Source organism: Aquarana catesbeiana, linkage group LG12 (genome assembly GCF_042186555.1).
Source record: "Aquarana catesbeiana isolate 2022-GZ linkage group LG12, ASM4218655v1, whole genome shotgun sequence".
NCBI classification, from domain to species: domain Eukaryota; kingdom Metazoa; phylum Chordata; class Amphibia; order Anura; family Ranidae; genus Aquarana; species Aquarana catesbeiana.
The window spans coordinates 78293546-78319486 of record NC_133335.1 but is presented as its reverse complement, the minus strand read 5'-3'; the positions used below and the strand labels follow the sequence as shown (position 1 = coordinate 78319486).

Below are 25941 nucleotides of genomic sequence, written 5' to 3'. Positions count from 1 at the left end.
CAGAACAGCAATCTGCCTGGTTTACATAGGCAGACTGCCGTTCTGCCTGTGTATCGAATGATCAGCGGATGCCAGCGGACATCGGGCCTGCGGGACCTGTTGATCAGCTCCCACTGTGTAAAATCACAGCAGGAGTGAACTGCCGGTGGCGCACCCTCGTGCCCGATACCCAGAAGTACAAGATCACGTATATATAAACATGATCCTGAGCAGCACGGCGGCCCTGTAGCAGTAAATGTGCTATGGGACGGTCAACAAGTGGATAGTATGTACTTGTCTCAATCCACAGCACTGTGTCCTTTCTGTCTACTGCTTCTGCTATATGCGTCACTTCTGAAAAGTTTTCCTGACACCAAGAGAAAAATGGTGACAGGGGTGGGACCATCTGGCAGATTGACAGCCTCAGCTCTGTTCCTGTAAGCTGTGTGAAGGGGGTTTGTGTCTCTTTCCTCCAATCAGCTTTCAGAGCTCTCCTCACCAAGCTCTGCAGAGTGTACAATGAGGGAAAAAAGTATTTGATCCCCAGCCGATTTTGTACGTTTGCCCACTGACAAAGGAATGATCAGTCTATAATTTTAATGGTAGATTTATTTTAAACAGTGAGAGACATAATAACAACAAAAATATCCAGAAAAACGCATTTCAAAAAAGTTATAAATTGATTTGCAATTTAATGACTGAAATAAGTATTTGATCCCCTATCAATCAGCAAGATTTCTGGCTCCCAGGTGTCTTCTATATAGGTAACGAGCTGAGATTAGAAAAACTCTCTTAAAAGAGAGTGCTCCTAATCTCAGCTTGTTACCTGTATAAAAGACACCTGTCCACAGAAGCAATCAGATTCCAATCTCTCCACCATGGCCAAGACCAAAGAGCTGTCCAAGGATGTCAGGGACAAGATTGTAGACCTACACAAGGCTGGAAAGGGCTACAAGCCCATCGCCAAGCAGCTTGGTTAGAGGGTGACAACAGCTGGTGTGATTATTCACAAATGGAAGAAACACAAAATAACTGTCAATCTCCCTCGGTCTGGGGCTCCATACAAGATCTCACCTCGTGGAGTTTCAATGATCATGAGAACGGTGAGGAATCAGCCCAGAACTACACGGGAGAATCTTGTCAATGATCTCAAGGCAGCTGGGACCATAGTCACCAAGAAAACAATTGGTAACACAATACGCTGTGAAGGACTGAAATCCTACAGCGCCCCCAAGGTCCCCCTGTGAAATTGTTGTGATCAGATGAGACCAAAATCGAAGTCTTTGGCATCAACTCAACTCGCCGTGTTTGGAGGAGGAGGAATGCTGCCTATGACCCCAAGAACACCATCCCCACCGTCAAACATGGAGGTGTAAACATTATGCTTTGGGGGTGTTTTTCTGCTAAGGGGACAGGACAACTGCACCGCATAAAAGGGATGATGGACGCCCCACCATGTACAAATCTTGGGTGAGAACCTCCTTCCCTCAGCCAGGGAATAGAAAATGCTTCGTGAATGGGTATTCCAGCATGACAATGACTCAAAACATGCGACCAAGGCAATAAAGGAGTGGCTCAAGAAGAAGCACATTAAGGTTCTGGAGATGCCTAGCCAGTCTCCAGACCTTAATCCCATAGAAAATATGTGGAGGGAGCTGAAGGTTCGAGTTACCAAACATCAGCCTCGAAACCTTAATGACCTGGAATGGGTCTGCAAAGAAAAGTGGGACAAAATCCCTCCTGAGATGTTTGCAAACCTGGTGGCCAATTACAAGAAACGTCTGACCTCCGATTGCCAACAAGGGTTTTGCCACCAAGTACCTGTCATCGGAAGCAGTGATCGCTGTCATGTCCTAGGTAGCCCCCCCCCAGTTAGAATCACTCCCTAGGACACACTTAACCCCTTCATCGCCCCCTAGTGGTTAACCCCTTACCTGTCAGTGTCATTTACACAGTAATCAGTGCATTTTTATAGCACTAATCGCTGTATAAATGACGATGGTCCCAAAATAGTGTCAAAAGTGTCCGATGTGTCCGCCATAATGTCGCAGTCATGATAAAAATCGCAGATCGTCGCCATTACTAATAAAAAAAAAAAAATAATAATAATAAAAATGCCATAAAGCTATCCCCTATTTTGTAGACGCTATAACTTTTGAACAAACCAATGAATATACGCTTATTGCGAATATGTAGAAGAATACATATCGACCTAAACTGAGGAAGAGCATTTTTTTTATATATTTTTGGTGGATATTTATTATAGCAAAAAGTAAAAAAAAAAATGCTTTTTTTTTCAAAATTGACGCTTTTTTTTTTTGTTTATAGCGCAAAAAATAAAAACCGCAGAGGTGATCAAATACCACCAAAAGAAAGCTCTATTTGTGGGAAAAAAAAGGACGTCAATTTTGTTTGGGTACAACATCGCACAACCACACAATTGTCAGTTAAAGCGACGCAGTGCTGCATCGCAAAAAGTGTTCTGGTCAGGAAGGAGGTAAAATCTTCCGAGGCTAAAGTGGTTAAAATGCAAAATCAATTTATAAAACTTTTTTGAAATGCGTTTTTCTGGATATTTTTGTTGTTATTCTGTCTCTCACTGTTAAAATAAACCTACCAATAAAATTATAGACTGATCATTTCTTTTTCAGGGGGCAAACGTGCAAAATCAGCAGGGGGTTAAATACTTTTTTCCCCTCACTGTAGCTTCAGCTCTCCACCCCCTTTTTTCCAAACTCTCAAACGACTTTTAAAAATGAAGAACTCTGAACAGATGTAGTGAAGAGAAGACTGCAGATAAACAGCTACAACTGTGTTTCATCTCTGTGTATCATCTGAGGCCAGTCACTTCACTGGGTATATGTATGCATTTACAACCTCTTTAACTCAATCAATCGAAGGTGACCTTAGGTCATAAAAGTATACACAGATATGTACCTGTACATGCATTTATTCTTCTAGACTGTCCCCCGAAACATTAAATGCAGTGTTGGGTCAGTTGCCAATGCTTGTGCTGTTCCCTCATCATTACAAGGTGCTCCCAAAATACTACCCCTCTGTAGGTGGCACAGCTAATTGGCATAATTATAGTATAAGGTGCATGTGATGCCACATGGCCTCTCCTACAACTAAGTTTTAAGTTTCTAAGTTTCTACAGTTGAACGTTTTTATATATTTAAGGCCATCTTTATTACTAGCATGTTTTTTTTATATTGGTAGTATATATAGTTAATTGGTGTGAAAAAGGATGTCTTACCTTCCCTCCGTCTGCATGATATTCTGTTTCATCCACATCCAGCAACCGTGCCAAGCCAAAGTCGGTGATCTTCACATGTGTTGGGTTCTTCACCAATACATTCCTGGCAGCCAGATCTCTGTGCACCAACCGTACCTCCTCTAGATATGTCATGCCCTATCACACAAGCAATGCTGCAGTGAGCTGTATGGTTCACATAGCTGTCGCTGATACATACAGTAGATAGTATATGGGCATTAAATTATAACTCCCGTTTCTAAAGTAGGTAAGACTATATCCAAGTTCTGGACAGGGATGAAGACAAACCAACCAGAGGAGCTTAATGCTCAGATTAGATGATAGAAACCCAAAGACCCTAAAGCTGAACTTTGGGTTACTGATCACTTTGCACTCCTAGCTTCTCTTCCCCATGCACAGAAAAAAAAATGCTGAAACATTTAAATTATTGCCTTTTTAAATAAATAATTGATTTCCTCATTGTGATGTCATCACTCATCACTATCTGTAACTTGCACTGTGGCAGGTCACGGACCTCTGCAGGCACCACGCATCAATTCCATCTTCTTACAGGGACTACATTTCCCAACATTCAATGGGAATACACTGATGTTCAGCCAATATACGACTGTGGGCGTTTTTTGATTGAGTGTTGCAGAGATCGTACCCAGCCGCAGAAGGGAGCAGTGATGTCAGCACGTTACTGCTCTCTTCAGCAAACTACATAGAGGAGATCGAAGGCCATTTCACCACAGGGGAAAAACAGTGGCTCCCGGCCGTATAAGCTGGAACAACAATGGAACAAGCGGAATAATAGGGGGCATGTTGGAGGGGAGAAACCAAAAAGAACGAAATAAAAAAACTGCATTTTTGCAGCAGGTAAGGAAACACCTCTATAAAGTTTATTTTTCTCTCCTGTCCTGACTGCAGCCTTACCTACTGTGCCAATGTGTTACCCAGCTGTCCTTAGGAAACATGGCGTTACATGCAATATAAAATTTGGTTCCTTTCCCACACACAACTTCTATATTCACATTGGCCAGCACAATTCCCCGTGCTGGGGAAACATTAACTGTTCTCCCTTTGAGAGCCATCAGCCGGCACTTTGTGCGGTTGTTTGCTCCAAAACCCATCTGTCACTGCCAGCTCAGGTACCCACCAAGAACTGAGAACCAATCAAAGTGGTTTACAGTCATGTGATCACTAGGTCAGTTATGACCTAGTGATCACATGCCAAATAGAGGATTTATTATAAAATAAAGCTGTAGATGGCACTGCAGTCTGAAGGTAGCAGTGTACATCTGTTTAATACTGTAACTGTCAAATACAATTACAGTTCTGAAACACAACGCATTCATTACATTCTAGATTGTTTACATTTTTGCACATATAAAATACATACAATAAAAAAATGAGCAGGGTTTTTCTAAAACACTGGGAGGAAAAAAAAAACTTTTATGCCCTAAAAAAAAATATATTAAAAATATTAGTACTGCAAATTAGTACCTGTATGTTGTTATTGTCAAGTCAACCGATGCATATCAACACTTCTAAACGTAGCGATGGCCACATTTTAAAAGCTTAACAGTTTTAGGCCAGATTTATTTTTTTTTATGTATGTTTTTATGTGTGTTTTATAGGGTTTTAGAACTCATTTTTGTGTTATTTATCTAAAATATTTGTTTTACAAAGAAACAGTTAAGGCAAGGTCATCCATTACATTGGTTTCACAGCCCTGTAGGTTTTCACCTGCTCTAGAATTAAGCACTGCTCAGGAGTATGCGACAACAGGACTGGGTCCCAGCATTAGCCCAAACCATATCTAATAAAAATAAACATCCAAGTCCCAAAATGCCCTTGTGTATCTCCACAAATGGTAGGTCTGCCCTTGCTCTAGTGTTCAGACAATACTACAGCACGATTGAGGTGAACATACATCAATATCAATGTTTTCTTTGCACCATACCTTTGCTATCTGCACACACCAGTTTAGTAGATCTTTGGAAGCAATGCGATCCTTATTCTCTCGTACATATTCCAGTAAGCAACCATACGGCATGAGCTGGGTAACCAGCTGCACTGTGGATTTTAGACAGATGCCCAGCAGACGACACACATAAGGACTTGCTACCCCTGCCATGACATAAGCCTCCTGTAACATAAGAATCAAAAGGGACAATGTCCAAATCACTGTTAGTGCAGCCACCAAGAACTGGAGCCTATCAAAAATAGTAATTTGGGAGATGCCATTGCTAACCTACTTTTGAAGGTGCAAGCTTAGGTGCTGTCAACCTCAGCCTTGCTTACTACCCACTAGGTCACTGACCCAAAACAGGTACACACCCAGTGGTGGAGAAAAACTCAATCGCATATTTTTCCAGGTTAATAGTGCAAAGATGAGGATGACAGCCTCTTTGTTTACACCTTTAAAGACCTTTTTTTTCTGACCTGTAAAGTAAAGCCATAATGTGCTAGTATGCCTCGCATACTAGCACAATATGTGAAACTTACCTGAAAACAAAGCTCTCCACCAATGCGTTGTCACCGCTTGAGGCCGCATCCATCTTTACCTGTCTTCCTTCCGGGTCTGTGGACTCCAGCTGTGTGACATCACTCCCACGCATGCACACGGGAGCCGCCTGTTATGCCACAGGGCTCTGAAAGAACGACACGGGTGGCTGTTCCTTCAGAGCGCATGACATCATCGCTGCATATACAGTAAATATCTCCTAACCGGTGCACGTTTAGGAGATATTTACAGTACCTATATGTAAACTTCATTATAGGCTTACCTATGGATACAATTCATCTATGGGAATTTACAGCCATTTTAAAAGTCAAGCCAGCAGTGGCCTAAATGAAATAATATTTGATAGATCGATTTATTGCATTTATTTTTCTTAATGCAATATATAATCACAATCTTATAGACATACTGTGCATCTCACAGTCTACTTACATCCAGGATTTCTTTATTGGCTTTAGGAGAAGTGTTTTCACGCAACACTTTGATAGCGACCTGAATTTTTATGTCCTCTCCATCAGGGATCCAGATACCCTAAAATAAAAGGAAACTCAGTGAAAAAGTTATCAAACTTGACTTGCATTTATTAATTTATTATATAATCTTTGTCTAGACAACATAGACCTCCTGACTCATACGTTATACATATACGGATTCCAGAATCCTTGGTAACTGCATTCAATGGACTGCATATTACCCTAAACAAAATGCAAGTAGTAAAGATGAGCAACTTGCAAGGGATTATATAAAGAAGCCATCATTGTTTATTCAGTGGTAAAAACACTTGTGCATATGTGTTTAAAAGAATAAGCTTCTCACAGATGATGTGTCACAATGTATATATATATTCATTCTTTTGCACGCCACCCGTTAAAAAAGGGGGATTAACCCCTGAAACATATTGGCTTTTAAATGATAGCAAAACATTAGTTTGTAAATGACCCCTCAACCATTTTTTTTTTAGCACTTTAGTTATTACCCACAGTCCTCCAGTTGGTAGAGCGAAACCCTGGTTTGGGAGCAGCTTGACTAATATATCGACACTAATAAACCTACTGTTCTCTGCATCACCAGGAGAATGATCCTTAGCGATCAGGGAGATCCTTGCACTGCAGGTCCTCAAGTATGTCTTCCTCTCCAGGAAAGAGAACAGTGAGCAGAGCAGTAGTATCACCAAATCTCACTCCAAATGTCACTAGATGCGTAGTAAGAGAGCAGTACATTTCACACTTTTAATATACGGCTATGAGGCTCAGGACCTGAGCCTGACGCTCAAGTCACAAACCTTTAAACAGAAGGATAGGGACCTTCATTTTGGACATTCGAATTTAACTGTCCTTTGACTCAGTTAAAAATAACTGCAGTTTTTTTTAAATAGGATCCTTATCCTGCTGTTTAAGCTTTGTGAATTCAGTGCTGATTCACACCAGTGTTGCTTCAAATTCGGGCTACTTCATCGCGTAACAGAAGTCAATGCAAGTCATGTTGAAGTCGCCCCAAAGTAGTGCAGGAACCTTTTTCTAAGTCAGAGCGACTTGATTTGCACCGATTAGAATGGTTCCATTGCTGTTAATTGGGCGCATAAGTCGCGGCACTGTGAACCAGGGCTTAGCCTAATGGCGGTTCTTCCGAGCAAGAGTTAGTTTTACAGGTATATACAGGGGTCATGGTTCAGTAAACCGATTTAGTGATAAATAGTGTTCTTCTGAATTCCTCTTTACAAAATTGGAGGATTGTACATCGTTGATTTGCCCCCAACTGCTCTAACCACTCTGTAAAGTGGAATGGTGTTAGCACTATACTAGGAGAACCTTGTTGTATGAATAATTCTCACCTTATACACAGTGCCAAAAGCACCAGACCCCAGGATTTTCATCTTCTTCAACTCGGTCTCCTTCAGAATCCTCATCTGTGCTTGGTTAGGCATGGCTCCACTTGGGGTTAACGGTTCCACCAACTGTATACAATTAAATGTTACTGCTTATAAAAAAATATCAATGCTCTCACGTATACAAGAAGCATAACTTTTAGTTATTTTGCATTATTTTGTGGAAAAATGGGTATGCTTTTTTTGCAAAGCAAGCAATTGAAGCCTTTGTTATAAAAAATCTGGTGAATCATCTTTGCAATGTAAAAATAAGCATGCATGAGCATCAAAAGTGCTCAATGCCCCATATATTTCCCACCAAGAACTCCATAAAAAGAGAAGAAATCTTTACACTACTATTACTCATCATCATAAATGTAATACTATCACTATTCACGGGGGTGGGGGTCATCCATGTATGGACAGTCTTCACTTTTGCCTCTGTGAACGCACTCATTGGACACTATTATATTTGAGTTGATGAGCTCCCTTTAGTGGTTAATCTACAAATCTCCATTTCTTTTTTTTGAAGCTTCTTTTTCTTGTGGTTTCAGTCAGTAAAGTTACAAAACAGATTCTTCTGGGCATACCCTGGCTCCAGGCACTTACAATGCACATTGAAGAGAAAACAGGTAACAACCTATTTACCGCTCGTAGAGCGCTAAAAACAGTCATCAAGGTGTATCTAAGGAAGAGAATAGTTGTGTCCCTCCCAGCTAATTGTAAGAGATACATCAAGCATTATTGATGGTGGTGGTGCACCATATGAGACAGGGCACATAACATAACAATGGAACCAAAGTCCCCATTGTAAAGAGTTAAGTCAAGAATCGAAGCAAAAACAGGGGGGGGGGGGGGAAATACACCCCAGAGTGACCGGTCAGGTGCTATTAGCCTTAGGATATCCTACAATTGTACATCCCAATCAATCCATACATCCCAAATCATGTGGAATTTCTTAGGACACCCTTGAGATTTGTACTTTTCTTTGTATAAGGGAATTACTGAGTTAATAAGAGATTTCGAATAGTCTAAGGTAGGGGCTGTGGCTGACTTCCACCATAATACAGATCACCTTCCTAGCATAGAATAACAGCAGGGTCCTGATTGCCCAGGGTTGTGGCTAGTGCCTCCACCAGACCGAATATGCATCAGCCTGAGATGGAACCACAAATCTCCATATTTAATATAATAAGAAAAATATAAGCACAACCCTGTAAAAAATGTGAAAGTCACAGAAATTTACACTACAATGGCTACAAAAAATACAAAACATTTTCTCTTTAAAGTGGAAGTTCAGCCAAAAATTTACTTTAAATCTACCGGCGGCCACATTCTAAGACTAATCTAACCCGTCACCAAAAAAAAAAAAAAAAAAATCGCTATACAGCCGGTCCGGTCTCCAGCGGCGGACGCTGTGTAGAAGAGACTAGGGCTGAAACAACTAATCGATTAATCGCCAACTAATCGATTATGAAAATAGTTGTCAACTATTTTCATAATCGATTAATCGGCCAGCCGATTAATTGGCCTGCATATAGAATGCAATATTTGATTACACATCAGGAAATACAGTGCAGCACACATACAGGTCAGTGCACTGTCCATACATGTCAGTAAGTGCCTGAGAACTTGTGAATGTGAATGTGTGAGGAGCAATGCCTCATGGAACATGTAGTCCTGGGCAGGAAGTGAGTGGGTGTAAAAGCAGAAGTTTTTTACCTTGTTATACTATAATTTGTAGCTTGCTGCCTCTGAAGGCAGGGAGGAGCCAGAAGCATCGGTGAGGAACCCCAGAAGAGAAGAATCTGGGCTGCTCTGTGCAAAACCATTACACAGAGCAGGTAAGTATAACATGTTTGTTGTTTTTAAAAAAAAATACTTTAAAGACTGTGCAGGGAAGATCAGCATCTGAACCCAGAGAAGGTGAAAGCTGATAGACTGGAGGTAATAGAAGGCATTACAATTACATTTTAAAGTAAACTTTTACATGGAGGCAGGGCCCATTACGTGGGAGCAGGGCATATTACATGCAGGCAGGGCACATTGGAACAGGGCACATTACAAGGAGGCAGGAAACATTACAGGGGGGAGGGATCATTACATGCGCCCCTGTGTGAAAGGGGTCCAAATAAAAAATGTGAACTCCTAGTCTGATATTTCCCAGATTCAACCTCCAATAGTATATACAGTGTATCTCTTCTGTCTGTTATTCTCAGAGTAGATTAGAGAATTTTCTCCCTAAACATATAGTTGGTTATTTATATTTACCACTGCATAGAGATTTTTAAGAATACATTTTTTTTAAACTTTACATATTAAATTATACACCACACTTTTTTTTTAAGGTTATTATCCGATTAATCGAAACAATAATCGGCCAACTAATCGATTATGAAAATAATCGTTAGTTGCAGCCCTAGAAGAGACAGTCGACAACAGCTGGGAAATGCCTGGGAAGGGACGTCACCCATAGACTTACTTCCATTGTCGCCTGCCTCTCCTACACACTCCGCCACTGACAGCTCAGCGTGGGATAGGCTGCAAGAAAAGGTAAGTATAGCGATTTTTGCTTTACAAGGTTAGATAGATTAGTCTTAGCATGGGGGGAGAAGGTGGGCTGTAAGCTCAGAGCGCCACTCTGCATTCCTTCTTACCTGTCACATGGGAGGCAAGCAGAGTGGTGCGGTCTGTTTTGCCTGTGATCCAATGCGGAGCTGTGGGTGAAACTGCAGACATGCTGCATAATCCCACACAGCTCCGAAACGGACATCACACCTCCGTTTTGGTGTGAACAAGACACATAGGAAACCATTGTTTCTTGTGGATCATGCAGAGACCTGCAGTATTCTGCTGTATAAAACTGCAGGTCTCTGCAGATGGTGTGAACAAGCCCTTAGAGAGTTAATTTTTGGCTGAACTTCTACTTTAATTATAGGGTGATGGGGAAAGCAGATCAGTCCTGATTTCCTCTTATCCAGGTATAGTTTCTTGCATTTCCTAAGGTATATCAGTTAAGTTAAAAAAAAAATCAGTATAAGATGCCTAAACCACATTGACTGGCATCACTTGCATTGATCAATCAGCACCACTACTCCAAGATGTTCCCAGACTGCCAAACATAGCAGAAGACTGGATAGGTTCAGTGATCCTCTGAAGAAAGCTCATATAGTGCGAATAGCTCAAACTCATATGTTAGGATGGAGATGTGGTCTGACCAGTAAACTGTAAAGGCTCGTTCACATCATCTGCAGAAACCTTCGGTTTTCCATTGTTTCCTATGTGTCTCGTTTACACCAAAACGGAGGTGTGATTTCCATTGCAGAGCTGTGCAGGATAATGCAGCATGTCTGCAGTTTCCCTCACAGCTTCGCAGTGGATCACAGGCAAAACGGTCAGCACCACTCTGAATGCCTGTCAAGCGACTGGAAGTGGGAAGGAATGCCGAGCACCGCTCTGTGAGCTTACAGCCCGCCTTCTCCCCCTGTGGATTCTGGCTGGGATGCTGCCGCTCAGGTACGTTTCTGGAAGGGCTCTAGCGGGGAACCGAGCGGAGGTATGCTGTGAGGGGGACACAGATGCTGGGCACAGATGCGGCTAACCCACTGGCAGTATGTGATCAGGATATGGATAGCAGAACAGAGATGGCGGGGACAGTGATGGTGGGGACAGAATGGCGGACAGCGGCGGCGGGGACAGAATGGCGGACAGCGGCGGCGGGGACAGAATGGCGGACAGCGACGGTGGGGACAGAATGGCGGACAGCGACGGTGGGGACAGAATGGCGGACAGCGACGGCGGGGACAGAATGGCGGACAGCGACGGTGGGGACAGAATGGCGGACAGCGACGGTGGGGACAGAATGGCGGACAGCGACGGTGGGGACAGAATGGCGGACAGCGACGGCGGAGACAGAATGGCGGACAGCAGTGATGACACAGGATGTGATTTCAGTCTGTGCATTACAGACACGCATGAAAACTGATGTTCACGTGCATGAAAAATGAGGTACACTGATGTGAAACTGGTAAACTGGTGTCTCTGCAAGTTAAATCTGTACAGTTTTCCCATAAGTTTTCATGCACATATAGTGTGAACGAGGCCCAAGCCTTGTGTAAAAGCTCAGCTCAGGCCTTCCATGTATGGAGATGCTCATGAAGGGCCAAAAGGGATAAGAATAGGATATACCAAAAAAAAAAAAAAAAGAAGAAAAAAACATTGTTGATCCCCATAACGCCCTTTACCTCATTATCCACAAAGCGTCGCATGGTGTGCTTCTTTTTTAGATGCTTCCTGCGTTTGACAACCAGTACAAGGCCAACTGCAATAGTCACGGCGAGGAATATGCTGCCCACCACTGCCACGATCATGTAAATATGACTGTAGAGGGAAGAAATATGGGTAAGTGACAAAACAGCAGACCTCTGTAACCTACCACATACATTTCTAACACCACAAACACACCACTTACCTGTTGTTCACAATGATAGGGCATCCTTTCTCATCTAGTTTATCACACCTGTATCACAAATGGAAGAAAAGTGAGTTTATAAGAATCCTTCCAAAAGAAGAAAGTGCAATGTCTCCAACGCAGCACAGAAAGCAATAAACACCTGGCAGTGGCTGGGGGGCCCCAAGATGGCCATCTGAGTGGATGTCTGTGCTGGAGCTCCGCTGATTTTACCCGGCACATCTCCATCCTCACTCAATCCTTCCTGCACGGCGGCTGCTGGCACACTCCTGTGCCGCGGATCGTCTGGGGCAGTAACTGGTCGGGGTAAGAAGCTTTGTTTCCCTCCCCTGATGGAGGAAGCCGTTCCAGCCTCTTGCGCCCTGACTTCAAAGATAGAAGCTATGAAACTAGATGTGGGACTCCACCGCCAGGGCATGGACAAGATGAGGTCCCGGCTCTCTTCAGCAGAAGAGCGCCTAGGCCATGCTGAAGACACTCAGGTGGAACACACTACTAATCTCCGCTCTTTATAAACAAAGATTCGTGCCTTACAGTATAAAGCTGGGGATGCTGAAAACCGCAGCCAGAGGAATAACCTCTGTGTTGTGGGCATCAAAGAAGGTGTTGAAGGCCCTAATCCGACGGTATCTGTGGAGAATCTGCTGCACACCTTACTACCGGTGGCCCAGTTCTCCTTTCTATGCAGTGGAGAGGGCCCACTGTATTCCACCCAAGCCTGGACCCCCTGGGGCACCACCACATACTTTCATCCTAAAATTTCTCAACTTCAGGGATAGAGATGAAGTTCTTTGGGCAGCCAGAGTGCAAGGGGACCTTACACATCAGAACACCAAACTTCTCATCTTCCCTGATTATTCCGTGGAGACACAGAAATTGAGGAGATCGTTTGATCAAGCCAAGGCAGCCTTGGGTACCTGTGGTATTCACTACAGCATTCTCTTGCCAGATCGCCTGCGGGTTCAAGATGGGGAAACAACCGGGGTTTTCACCTCTCCCTGTGAACCGTCCAACTGGCTGGAGTCATTACCTCCAAACCGCTGAGTGCAGGGTTAGTGCCTTGGCTAACAAATCTCTAGCCCTCTCTAGCTGTTATTAGATGCAGCTCTTTTGTTTTCAGATGCTTTCCCTGTTGTGGTGAGCTCAAATCAAGTACAGCACCTGAGCATCACTGTAAGTTTACAACTTTATGCACCCGTTGTGCCTGTTTATTACCTGTAACATATCCAAGTGACTAAACCCACCGATCCACGCCTCCCTCCACTTAGTGTTTTATTATGTTTGGGGACTTCATTCCTCTGTTGGGGTTCGGGATGCGTCATTCTACTGCTACTGTTTTGTTTTTTTTTTTGGGGGGGGGGGGGGTTATAGGTTGCTTATTTGGTTTTTGATTTTTAGTTTTGAAGGTGCTCTATTCTGGTTTTCTATTCATGCCATGGGAAAAGAATGGTATCAATGCTTTATTGATGATAGATAGATAGATAGATAGATAGATAGATAGATAGATAGATAGATAGATAGATATTATATATATATTTATATTCAAACAAGGTATATCTTGGTTCCATCTCTGATCTTACTATTATGGTTGCTGGGCAGCTGCACCCATGAGCCTATTTATTGGGTCAATTTATTTTTCTAGCTTCCTTATGTCTCAATTCACAGTGATCTCTTGGAATGTCAGGGGCCTAAATTCGGCTGTTAAGCATTCCTTGGTATTTCGCTTCCTTCAGAAACATAATCCACATAATTGCATCATGCACGAGACACATCTCCAGGGATCCAAAAGATAAGTTTAAAAAAATCATGGGTGGGCCTGTATGATCACACTACATACTTAACATATGCTCGTGGGGTCCTTATTCCGGTTAGGAAAACTCTCCAGTTTCAGGCTCCTGAGGTCAAAACGGACCCGGAAGGCAGATATGTATTCTTACATGCTTGTATCTAGGATAAAAATATGGTGATATACATCCCACCCCCTGCCTCTACTCAGACCCTTCACACCATCATGAAGGTTCTGGTTGCTGGGTGACTTTAATATGGTCTCTTGCCCAGCCCTGGACAGGTTACATACTTCGGCTCGTGCTTCTCCTGATCTTCGGCAATGGGCCAATTGCCCTAAGTGATGACTGGAGACACATGCATCCAACCCAAAAAGAGTTTACTTGTCATTCAGCCACATATAAGACCTTGTCAAGGATTGACCTGATCTTTGCTACCTCCTCTGCATTGCGCCATGTCCATGTTGGTATGGGACTCCTTTAAATTATAGGCCGGGGGGGAATAGATCTCCCGTATTGCACATCTCCAGAGAGAGACGTCCCGCTCACTGGATGAGCTGGAGATAAAGGCAACTAGGTTAGAGGCAGCATATGTTTCCAACACAAACAGAGACCATTATCAAGCATGGCAACATCTCTCTAGCACCAGAATAGCCCAATCGCTACCTGATTCTATGGCCCAAGCCATAATTGTTTTAGTTCCCAAACCAAGCAAGGATCCTCAGGACTGTGCATCATTTCGCCCTATATCCTTGCTGAATGTGGATGCCAAAATCGTTGCTAAAGTTCTAGCTGGCCATCTCGCTCAGGTGATTGAGGCACTGGTTGATGTGGATTAAACTGGTTTTATGCTGGGCAAGGGAACGGATATCAATACAAGACGTCTCTACTTAAACTGGTCTATCCCACATAGCAACTCGGGCACTAGAGTTATCGCCTCCCTTGACGCCGAAAAGGCGTTTGACTCAGTGGAGTGGCCTCATCTCTAGGAGGTTCTGTGCCGTTTCGGGTTCGGTCCCAAATTCCTTCATGGGCTTCAACTGCTTTACAGGGCCCCTAGGGCGCGGGTCCATACTAATAACTGGCTCTCTGACTCTTTTCATCTCTATCGGAGCAGGCGTCAGCGATTACCCACTTACCCCCAGCCTGCTTGCCCTGGCTCTGGAGCCTTAGGCTATTTTGATAAGGAATGCTCCGGATGTCCTGGGCCTGCGGGTGGGGAAATTGTCCCTCTATGCAGACGATGCATTATTATATCTCAATGATGCTGGATGCTTTTAGCTGCCCTGCGGATTTTTGACACTTTTGGCGCCTTATCAGGTATTAGAATAAAGTGGTCCAAATCGATTCTATTTCCTATAGATAGAGATGAAACTACAACGGAAAGCCCCTCTCCCCTGCGGAAGGTGGACAAGTTCCGCTCGCTTGGGGTTCTGGTAAGGAAGCAGGCCTCTAGTTACTTTGAAAAAATCATCTTCCCCTGTTATCAATTCTGAAATCACAATGTTCTTTTTGGGCCAGTCTCCCCCTGAACCAATTAGGGCATATCAATATCAAAATGATGATGTTGCCCAAATTTAATTATATCTTCAGAAATTGTCCAATATGAGTCCCGAATTCCTTTTTCAAAGACGTTGACAAATGTGTGGGTTCCTTAATTTGGAATGGAGCAGTCCCTAGATTATTGAAATCCACTCTTTGGCTTCCCACCCACCTTGAAGGATTACCTCTCCCTAACTTCCAAGTTTATTTTTTGGGCAGCAATGTTGGTTTCAGTCCAGTGGTGGTTCATGGGTTCTAAATCCAATGTGGCAATATGTCTAGAGGTGGCTTGTCTGGGCTAATGGGCTGACCTGCACAACTTTACATATAGAGGGACGAAGGCGCATGCACAGGTTCCTGGGCCTACATGTGCCACATGGAAGGTGTGGGTGGCTGCTTGGCTGCATTTCTTGCGTTCCAACCAGTAGTCACCAGTCCTTATGGGGGAATCCTAGTCTGCCGCAGTTCCGTAAAATCTCTGGCCCGCCGGTCTGGGCACAGCATGGAATGGAATTATATCCTTAGTAGATGTTATGCCTTTGGGCGTACTGCTATCATACCCCCAGCTTTCTCCTAAATTCCGCCTGCCTGGATGTATGTCCGCCACCTGCAACTAAAACATGCTGCCAGTGCTCAGTTTCCTCAGTTACCTCTCCTCCAGGCTGATCCTTTAGAGGAATTATCCTCCCCAGGAGATTTAAGCAAGCCCCTATCGACCTTATATGAAGAACTTCTGGGAACGGATTCACCTAAGTTGGATAGGTTATGGGAGGTGTGGCATACTGGCATCCCACCCAATTTAATCCATTTTGGAATAAGGCTGTAGCATAACAAAATGTGGAAAAAGTGAGGGGCTGTGACTAGTTACCAGATGCACTGTATGAAGGAAAATGAGGGCTGCCATAGTTGATTTGCTCTGTAAAGGATTGTCATCTTCCTACATTGGGAACCAGTCACCTGGAACAAACATAAGCTGTGAAGTCTGAAGTGTCTCATCTCCTGTCCTGTACACTTTTTTAAGATCAATCACTCATTAGGTAGTGAACCCAGAGTGAATAGGACAACCCATGAGCTTGCAACATTTATGAGCGAGTGAACAACAGCTCCCATATTTCACTCCTTATAGGTGTGCTTTGGGCACAGACAATGAATGCTGTCTGGGAAGTCTGAAGACGGACGAGCGGCAGTTGCAGAATACATACAGTAAATACAGTAGTGGTGTGGTATGCGGACCGACCATAGATTGTACAACACATTATACAGAGTGCACACCACACTGCACAGACTGAAGCATATTGTCTAGCAAAGTGTATAGTATGGAACTGTGTGGAGTATATAAAGTACAAAACAGAAATAAAAATGGTTCTCCTGGAATGAATTCTTCTGTTCTGTAGATACACTCACCGGCCACTTTATTAGGTACACCTGTTCAATTGCTTGGTAACACAAATTGCTAATCAGCTAATCACATGACAGCAACTCAATGCCTTTAGGCATCTAGATGTGATAAAGACGACTTGCTAAAGTTCTAACCGAGCATCAGAATGGGGAAGAAAGGGGATTTAAGTGACTTTGAAAGTGGCATGGCTGTTGGGGACAGACGGGTTGATCTGAGTATTTCAAAAACTGCTGATCTACTGGGATTTTCACACACAACCATCTCTAGAATTTACAGAGAATGGTCAGTAAAAGAGAAAATATCCAGTGAGCGGCAGTTGTGTGGACGAAAATGCCTTGTTGATGTCAAAGGAGAATGGGCTGACTAGTTCCAGATGATAGAAAGGCAATGGTAACTCAACTAACCACTTGTTACATCCAAGGTATGCAGAATACTATCTCTGAGCTCACAACACATCAAACCTTGAAGCAGATGGGCTACAGCAGCAGCAGACCACACGGGTGTCACTCCTGTCAGCTAAGAACAGGAAACTGAGGCTACAATTTGCACAGGCTCCCCAAAATTGGACAATAAAATATTGGAAAAACGTTGCCTGGTCTGACGAGTCTCGATTTTAGCTGCAACATTCAGATGGTAGGCTCAGAATTTGGCGTAAACAACATGAAAGCATGGATCCATCCTGCTTTGCATTAACAGTTCAGGTCGGTGGTGTAATGGTGTGGGGGATATTTTCTTGGCACACTTTGGGCCCCTTAGTACCAATTGAGTATCGTATAAACACCACGGCCTACCTGAGTATTGTTGGTGACCATGTCCATCCCTTTATGACTACAGTGTACCCATCTTCTGATGGCTCCTTCCAGCAGGATAATGCACCATGTCACAAAGATCAAATCATCTCACCACTGGTTTCTTGAACATGACAATGAGATCACTGTACTCCAATGGCCTCCACAGTCCCCAGATCTCAATCCAATAGAGAACCTTTGGAATGTGGTGGAGATTCGCATCATGGATGTGCAGCCGACAAATCTGCAGCAACTGTGAGGTTATCATGTCAATATGGACCGAAATCTCTGAGAAATGTTTCCAACATCTTGTTGAATCTATTCCACAAAGAATTAAGGCAAAAGGGGGTCCAACCCAGTACTAGCAAGGTGTACCCAATAAAGTGGCTGGTAAGTGTAAAAACATAATGGAGACTACATAAAATGACCCGCTCCTACAGGTTTCTTGGACCTGAAGTAGTGAGAAGGGAATCCCTCCTTACTCCTCTGTATCTATTTCTTCTCACCCTTCCTCCAACATACTTTTTTTCCCTCTTCATTTACCCTTTAGAGCCGGTTCACACAGGGGCGTCTTGTCAGGCGACCTAGCCGCCTGACAAGTCGCCTCCCGTTCTGTACAATGGAACCGTTCTAATCGGAGCGACGCAAGTCGCTCCGACTTAGAAAAAGGTTCCTGTACTACTTTGGAGGCGACTTGCATAGACTTCTATACAGAAGTCGTCTTGCAAGTCGCCGTGGCAGTCGTGTGCTGGTCGCCTCGGTGAGGCGACCTGCAAGTCGTGCCGCTTCTAGTGTGAACCGGCTCTTACACACCCGATTTTATGTGGTAGCAATCTACAAAAAAAATCTGTGTGCTCTGTTATTCCAATTTAAATATGTACACGCCTTCCAATCAGAAAAAATGGTGCCACAATACTTTTACTGCAAATATACAATGCTTACATTTCTGTCCAGCCTTATGCCCCCGTACACACGATCCGAAAATCGGACGATGGATCATCCATTTTTCTTTGCATGCTAATCACATATCGAAAATGAAGAGTTACGTAAATTCTCGTACGACAGAGTAAAAAATTGAAAGTGATGTAGTGTCTTTGTATTGTACTTTCAAACAACTGTACTGATTAAATGAAAAATCATACAATCCGGTATCGTACGAGAAAATTTTCATGCTTGTCCATTCATAATATCGGATGAACGGTCGTGATCAGCTCTCGAAAGCTGTGTACAAATAATCAGATTATTGTACGATCGCTTCAAAAGTGTCCGATTTTCAGAATGAGTGTACAGGCTACAGGAGGTCCCCTACTTACAAACATCCGACTTACAAACGACTCCTACTTACAAACGGAGGTAGACAACAGGAAGTGAGAGGAAATCTACACCTAGGAAGGGAAATTCACTCCTGTAAGAGTTAATATGGGAAAAAGGTGTCTCCACTGATGCTTTATCACCTATCCTTATTTCCCTAATAACCCCAAATTTTCAAAATCCAATTGTCATTGGGACAGAAAGTGAGGTGAAATCTTCTGAACAGGGGCACAGACAGCAAAACAAATGTTACAGGCGTGATAACCCTTCCTTATGCTATCTACAAAACTTAAAAATAGATTTTTTTGGCTGGAGCTACACTTAAAAAATGTACCTGTTCCGACTTACAAACAGATTCAACTTAAGAACAAACCTAAAGTCCCTAACTTGTTTGTAACCCGGGGACCCCCTGTATTACGAGACACTTTGGGGTTGATATACTAAAACTGGAGAGTGCAAAATCTGATGCAGCTGTGCATGGTAGCCAATCAGCTGCTAACTTCAGTTTGTTCAATTAAGCTTTGACAATAAGCCTCGGTTCACACCAGAGGCGGCACAACTTGCAGGTCGCCTCACCGAGGCGACCTGCACACGACTGCCGGGGCGACTTGCAAAACGACTTCTGTATAGAAGTCTATGCAAGTCGCCCCAAGTCGCCCCCAAAGTCGTACAGGAACCTTTTTCTAAGTCAGAGCGACTTGCGTCGCTCCGATTAGAACGGTTCCATTGTACTGAACGGGACGCTACTTGTCAGGCGACCTAGGTCGCCTGACAAGTCGTCCCAGTGTGAACCGAGGCTCAAAGAAAGCCGATTTCTAATCACAGTTGCACCCCCCAACTAGTGGACTGGGAGGGGTGCCCAGACACCTCCTCTCCAGACGTATATACCATCCACGTCTCCATTAGCTACACTAGATATTATTCAATTTATATACAGGTACCCTTCTATCCCCTACCCACACCTCTCCCAACTTGGGTAATATCTCTCCTGACTTCATTGATTCTTAGAGACCTGGCAGCTAGCCAGTAGTAACTCCCACACCTCCCTTCTACAAATCCCTTTCCCCTGTGCCCAGCACCGTGGCCTTCGGGAAGAATAAGGGAATCGTTTCTACTTCTTATGCCGCGTACACACGACCGGACTTTCTGGCAGAAAAGGTCCGACGGAATCATTCCATCGGACATTCCGATCGTGTGTGGGCTTCATCGGACTTTTTCTTTCTAAAATGTTCAAAGTGTTTCAGTATATTTCGTCTCTGATCGCTTACTTTACGGAACACTTTATTAGCTTGTATTGTTCTAAAATCCAATTAAGTCTATTTAAAAAAAAAAAAAAGAAGAGTATGTAAACCCAACATTTCATATTCCTGACATGTGCCTGCTGTACCATATACTTGCATGAAATAGCATCTTGTTCTATTTGTATTGCTTCCTTTATGCGAAATCCCTGGTGTTCCTGCTAGTCCCTCTGCTTTCCTATTAAAAACGCTAAGCATGAGACCACAGCGTAGTCAGTTCTCTAGCTGTGCTGGGAACTCTGCCTGCTCTGCTCCAATGATAAGACTTGTCCTGACCCCTTCCAACCTGTACAGCCGTTTACTGGGAAAGCTCAGTGTACTGCTGTTTCTTCTCCCCCAGCTCTTATGCAGATGAGAACAGTGGGTATGTGGTCACTTATAGAAAGAGAGTATTTTTGTTTTATGATATACATCTATACACAAATGTTTTGCCTTTTATTTTAAACAGAATGGGTTGTTTTACAAGGTAAAGGTTTACATATAGTTTAATGCCATCATCAGAACTCTCAATACCAAACCTATCTTGCAGTTTGCTCATCCAAGTATAAGAGACCCTGTATTAACAAAGAGACTTTGGCAGACCAGTCTTATCGCTGTTTTTCCACCTAGCCCACCTCTCTTGGTTTCCTTTCACCCAGTAACCCTGGTAAATATATCTGCAGAGTGTATGTGCAACCTAAGACTCCTTTCACACTAAGGCATTTTTCAGGCGTTTTAGCACTAAAAGCCTCTAAAAAGTGCCTGAAACCTGCCTCACATTCATTGCAATGAGTGCTTTTACACCAGGGCGGTGCACTTGCAGGACGTTAGAAAAATTCCAGCAAGCAGCATCTTAGGGGCGTGTTGGGAGCGCTACTAATAGCACTCCCGAAACGCCCCTGCTCATTGAAATGAATGGGCAGCGCTTCTAAAGTGCCTTAAAAGTGCAGCAAAACGGGACCCTTTTCCTTTTTTTTTTTTTTTTTTTTTAGGTCACGTCGCCTGAAAAGCGTTGTCAAAACGCCGCTAAAGCAGCAAAAACGACCGGCGCTTTAGCGCTGTTTTAGCAGCGCTTCCGCGTGAAAGGGGTCTAAAGGCTTCATGCACACTAGCGTTTTTTGTGAGCTCAAAAAAAGCTAGGGAAAAAAAAAAAAAAAACGTGAATAAATGTGATATTAGCATTTTTGTGCCAGCTTCTAGTAGCATTTTAGTAGCTTTTAGAAGCTTTTAGGACCATTGGCATTTTATTAGTATTTTAGTATAATTATCCTATATTGCCACAAGATGGCCTGAGTACACATTGAAAAATGGGTAATTTTCTTAAAATGTATTTTTAGTATTAAGGCTGAGTTATTTTATTGTGAATGAATGCACAGGGAGATTGTTATTTGTTCTGTGCATTCCTCTTTTTGATTTTATTGTTGCCGATGATTCAGTGAATCCCCTATGGAGCGTATATAAGAAGATTTACGCACCGCGATTCCCAGCTTCTGATGTCATTTTTGATGACGAAACGCGTCAAGTTAGGTCGCACGGTGCAGTGTATTGAGCTTTACGTGTAACGCATGCTTACACACCTGAGCCTTCTAAACCTTTCTATGGTTTATTGGATGCTAATTAATGCCTGTACAAGTAGGGTTTGCATCAATCCAGTTTGGATATTGTATCTGTTTTTTAAGCTTTACAAACAAAGAGCAAATACTTTTTTACGCTATGCAGAGCCCGTTTTCTTTTTGACAGCCACAAGTTTAGCCCTTGGATTACGGATTGCAGAAAGGAGACTATGATATAAGCTGGTTTGTGGATCCTCTGGTTATAGAGACCGCCAAGCTCTTTTGACCACGACGTATGATATTGAGGGTCAACTACATTTGGTGAGTAGGGATCTTCACCTTACTTCTTACTATTATCACTATATTGTGGGATTTCAGTGGAGAACAAGCATTTTTCTTCATGGCAAAATACGTTTATTATAATCACTACGGACTTTTGGATTGTTGCATACACATGATAATTTTGTTGTTTCAAATTTGCACATTGCGATTGCACATTTATGTGAGTTTTTTGCTTCCTCTTCGCTGTTCACGGAAATTTAGATTTTTGTGACTCCGCCATCCATTTTATTAGCATTGTTGCAGTACATGAAGAGAAAAAAAAAAAAAAAAAAAAAGCTGTGAGGAGCATTTTAGTAGCATTTAGAAGCAGATAGGAGGATTCGGCGTTTTTTTCTGCTCGAAAAACTAAAAAAATGGCAATAGCCTAAAGTAGTGTGCATGGACACATGCTTAACCACTTCATACCCCGCCCATAGTAATATGACATCCGTAGGAGGGATCTCCAATCCTGGGCAGGCATCATATGACGTCCTGGGCTTCCCAGCCGTCTAGGGGGCGTGCATGCACCGCCGCGTCACTCGGGAGCCGGGGAGCGTGCCCAGCAGCCGCGATGTCTACCGGGCACCCCCGATTGCCGGTAACAGAGCTGGGACGTCAGAGGAAAGGAGACCGATCGTGGGTTCCCAGTACAGAAGAAAACCGATCTGTCTCCTCCCCTTCTGAGTCCCCTCCCCCTACAGTTAGAATCACTCTCTAGGACACACAGTTAACCCCTTGTTCGACCCCTAGTCTTAACCCCTTCCCTGCCAGTGACATTTATACAGTAATCAGTGCATTTTTATAGCACTGATAGCTGTGTAAATGTGAATGGTCCCAAAATAGTGTCAAAAGTGTCCGATGTGTTCGCCGCAATGTCAGTGTCACAGATAAAGAAAAAAATTAAAAAATAAATCGCAGATCGCCGCCATTACTAGTAAAAAAATAATAATAATAAAAATTCCATAAATCTACCCCCCATATTGTAGACGCTTTAACTTTTGTGCAAACCAATCGCTTATTGCGATTTTTTTTTACCAAAAATATGTAGAAGAATTCATAGCGGCCTAAACTGAGGAAAACCTTTTTTTTTTTTTAATTGGGATATTTATTATAGCAAAAAAGTAAAAAATATTGTGTGTTTTTTTCAAACTTGTCACTCTTCTTTTGTTTATAGCGCAAAAAATAAAAACCGCAGAGGTGATCAATTACCACCAAAAGAAAGCTCTATTTGTGGGGAAAAAAAATGATAAAAATTTCATTTGGGTACAGTGTTGTATGACCGCGCAATTATTCAAAATGCGACAGCGCTGAAAACTGAAAAATTGGCCTGGGCAGGAAGGGGGTGAAAATGCCCTGTATTGAAGTGGTTAAACAAACACTAGTGTGCATGGAGCCCAAGGCTTCATGTACACGGGACAGTTTAAAACCTCTTCTGAAAGATGGAACTTGACAGATAGTAACCAATGGTTAAAAAATTCCGTTGTGCCTTGTTTACATGCCACGTTTGCGTTTAGAAGAGTTTTTTGCATTGTAAATAGTCAGAAATGTATCTCCATTAAAAAAGCCTATAATCGATACGCGGCTAAACGTGAGTTACAAACTTCCATCCGGAACACATTTATTTGCTTTAAAAAAAATGCCACTAAACTCAACTGCCTAGAAACAACGCTCCCCCCCCCCCCCTGCTTCTACTGGCTCGCCTGTGCAAGCGACGAAGGAATCGCACGGCGCTGGATGTTGACCATAGAGATTCAGACGGTCCCCAAAGTCTATGATCGTTCGGAGGCCGGGCGCAATGTTTTGACATCACGCCCGGCCTCTGCATTTGAAAAACGTCGCCGCCTCGGCTGGGAGCAGAGGTCGTTCTTTTTATTTTATTTCAGGCTTCCCAGCCTAGAGGTGAGATCTGGGGAATTATTGGACTGCAGATCTCGCTGTAAAGAGGACCTGTCATGCCCCATTCCGATTACAAGGGATATTTACATTCCTTGTAATAGGAATAAAAGTGATCCAAAAAAAATGTTAAAAGAAAGCATCAGAATATAAAAATATTGGTAAAATAAATTAAAAAATAATAAATATTTTTAAAGCGCCCCTGTCCCGCATGCTCACTCGCAGAAGCAAATTTATACGTAGGTTGCACCCGCATATGTAAACGGCATTCAAAGCACACATGAGGTATCGCCGCAAATGTTAGAACAAGATTAATAATTCTAGCGCAAGGACTCCTCTGCAACACTAAACAGGTAACCTGTAAAAAATTTTAAAGCGTCGCCTATGGGGATTTTTAAAGTAGTTGTTTTTTTTTTTAAATAACAAACATGTCATACTTACCTCCTCTGTGCAAGGGTTTTGCATAAAGTGGCCCCCGATCCTCCTCTTCTGGGGTCCCTCAGTGGCACTCCTGGCTTTTCCTCGCCTCCAGTGCCCACACGGAGAGCCGCTTTCCCTCGGGGGACACGGGTGCGGGCGTGCTCCTGAGTCCTGCTGTTGCGTCCATTGACACAGACAGCAGGACTCAGCCCCGCCCCCCATGTCACTGGATTTTATTGACAGCAGCGGGAGCCAATGGCTCCCGCTGCTATTAATCCATCCAATGAGGACCCGAGACAGAGGCTGGAGCTGGTGTGCTCGTCCCCGTCACTGGAAGGATCGGGTTCAGATAAGTAAAAGGGGGACTCTTGGGGGCTGCTGCACTACAGAAGGTTTTTCAAGTTAATGCATAGAGTGCATTAAGGTGAAAATCCTTGAGAGAGTTTACAACCCCTTTAAATACCGAAGTTTGTCGCTATTCCACAAGTGTGCGCAATTTTAAAGCGTGACATTAGGTAACCATTTACTAAGTGTAACATCATCTTTCACATTATGCAAAAAATTGGGCTAACTTTACTGTTTTTTTTTTTTTTTTTATGCGTTTGAAAAATTGCTGCGCAAATACTGTGCGAGATAAAAAGTTGCAACAACCACCATTTTATTTCCTAGGGTCTCTGCTAAAAAAAACATATATAATGTTTGGGGGTTCTGAGTAATTTTGTAGCAAAAAAAATATGATTTTTACATGTAGGAGAGAAATGTCAGAATTGGCCCGGTAGGCAAGTAGTTAAAGATAAAGCATACAAGTAACTAATGGAAAATCAAGTAATCCCTGAAAGTAATCCTTATTATAACTATTCAAAAGTCAAGATTCAGATTATTACACATTCTCATTGGGGACTGGTTCTCTTTTAGGGGTTCCAGTGGTTTGCCGACTGGGGATCCAGGCTTTTCCATGCTCCCTACATCCATAAAGTCTCAATCCTGTTATTAAAACAAGAGCGATCTTTGTGCTGCAGCCACTTGGATGAATAATGTATCATTCCAATGCTGCAGAGAACCCTTCTCAATGGCTATAGCAAGTTGCTATGAAGCCATTTGTCTATCAGACTCCCTGACGGATACATCAAGAAAAATCAGTATTGAACATGTCACCATTTTTCTAGGTAAATATATTTCTAAAGGTGCTATTGACATGAAATTTTTACCACATGTCGGTAACAACCCATGCAATCCATACATACAAAGAGGCCAAAACAAATAAGTTCAGAAATGAAGTCATGTGTAATAAAATGGAATGACACAAGGAAAAAAGTATTGAACACGCTAACTGAAATTTATGTAAAACTTCATACAAAATCCTTTGTTGGTAAGATGCCTCCTGTATGGAGAAACTAGTCGCATCCATTGCTCAGGTGTGGTTTTAGCCCATTCTTCCACACAGTCTTCAAATCATGGCCTCGCCCATGAACTCTAATCTTTAGTTCTTTCCATAGAGTTTCTTTTGGATTCAAGTCAAGTGATTGGCTGATCCATTCTAGCATTCTATTCATCATCCT

The 25941-nt window shown here is 43.0% G+C and overlaps 1 protein-coding gene across 1 annotated transcript in view; it reads right to left on the bottom strand.

Moving 5' to 3' along the window:
* Positions 1-25941, bottom strand: part of ERBB2 (erb-b2 receptor tyrosine kinase 2) — a 200792-nt gene that overhangs the window by 26341 nt on the left and 148510 nt on the right. The window contains exons 16-21 of the mRNA XM_073608097.1: positions 12095-12142; positions 11868-12003; positions 7591-7713; positions 6192-6290; positions 5199-5384; positions 3236-3391 (exon numbers count right to left, since the gene is read on the bottom strand). Of these exons, the coding sequence (XP_073464198.1) occupies positions 3236-3391; positions 5199-5384; positions 6192-6290; positions 7591-7713; positions 11868-12003; positions 12095-12142 (748 nt within the window). The remainder of the gene's footprint in view (positions 1-3235; positions 3392-5198; positions 5385-6191; positions 6291-7590; positions 7714-11867; positions 12004-12094; positions 12143-25941) is intronic.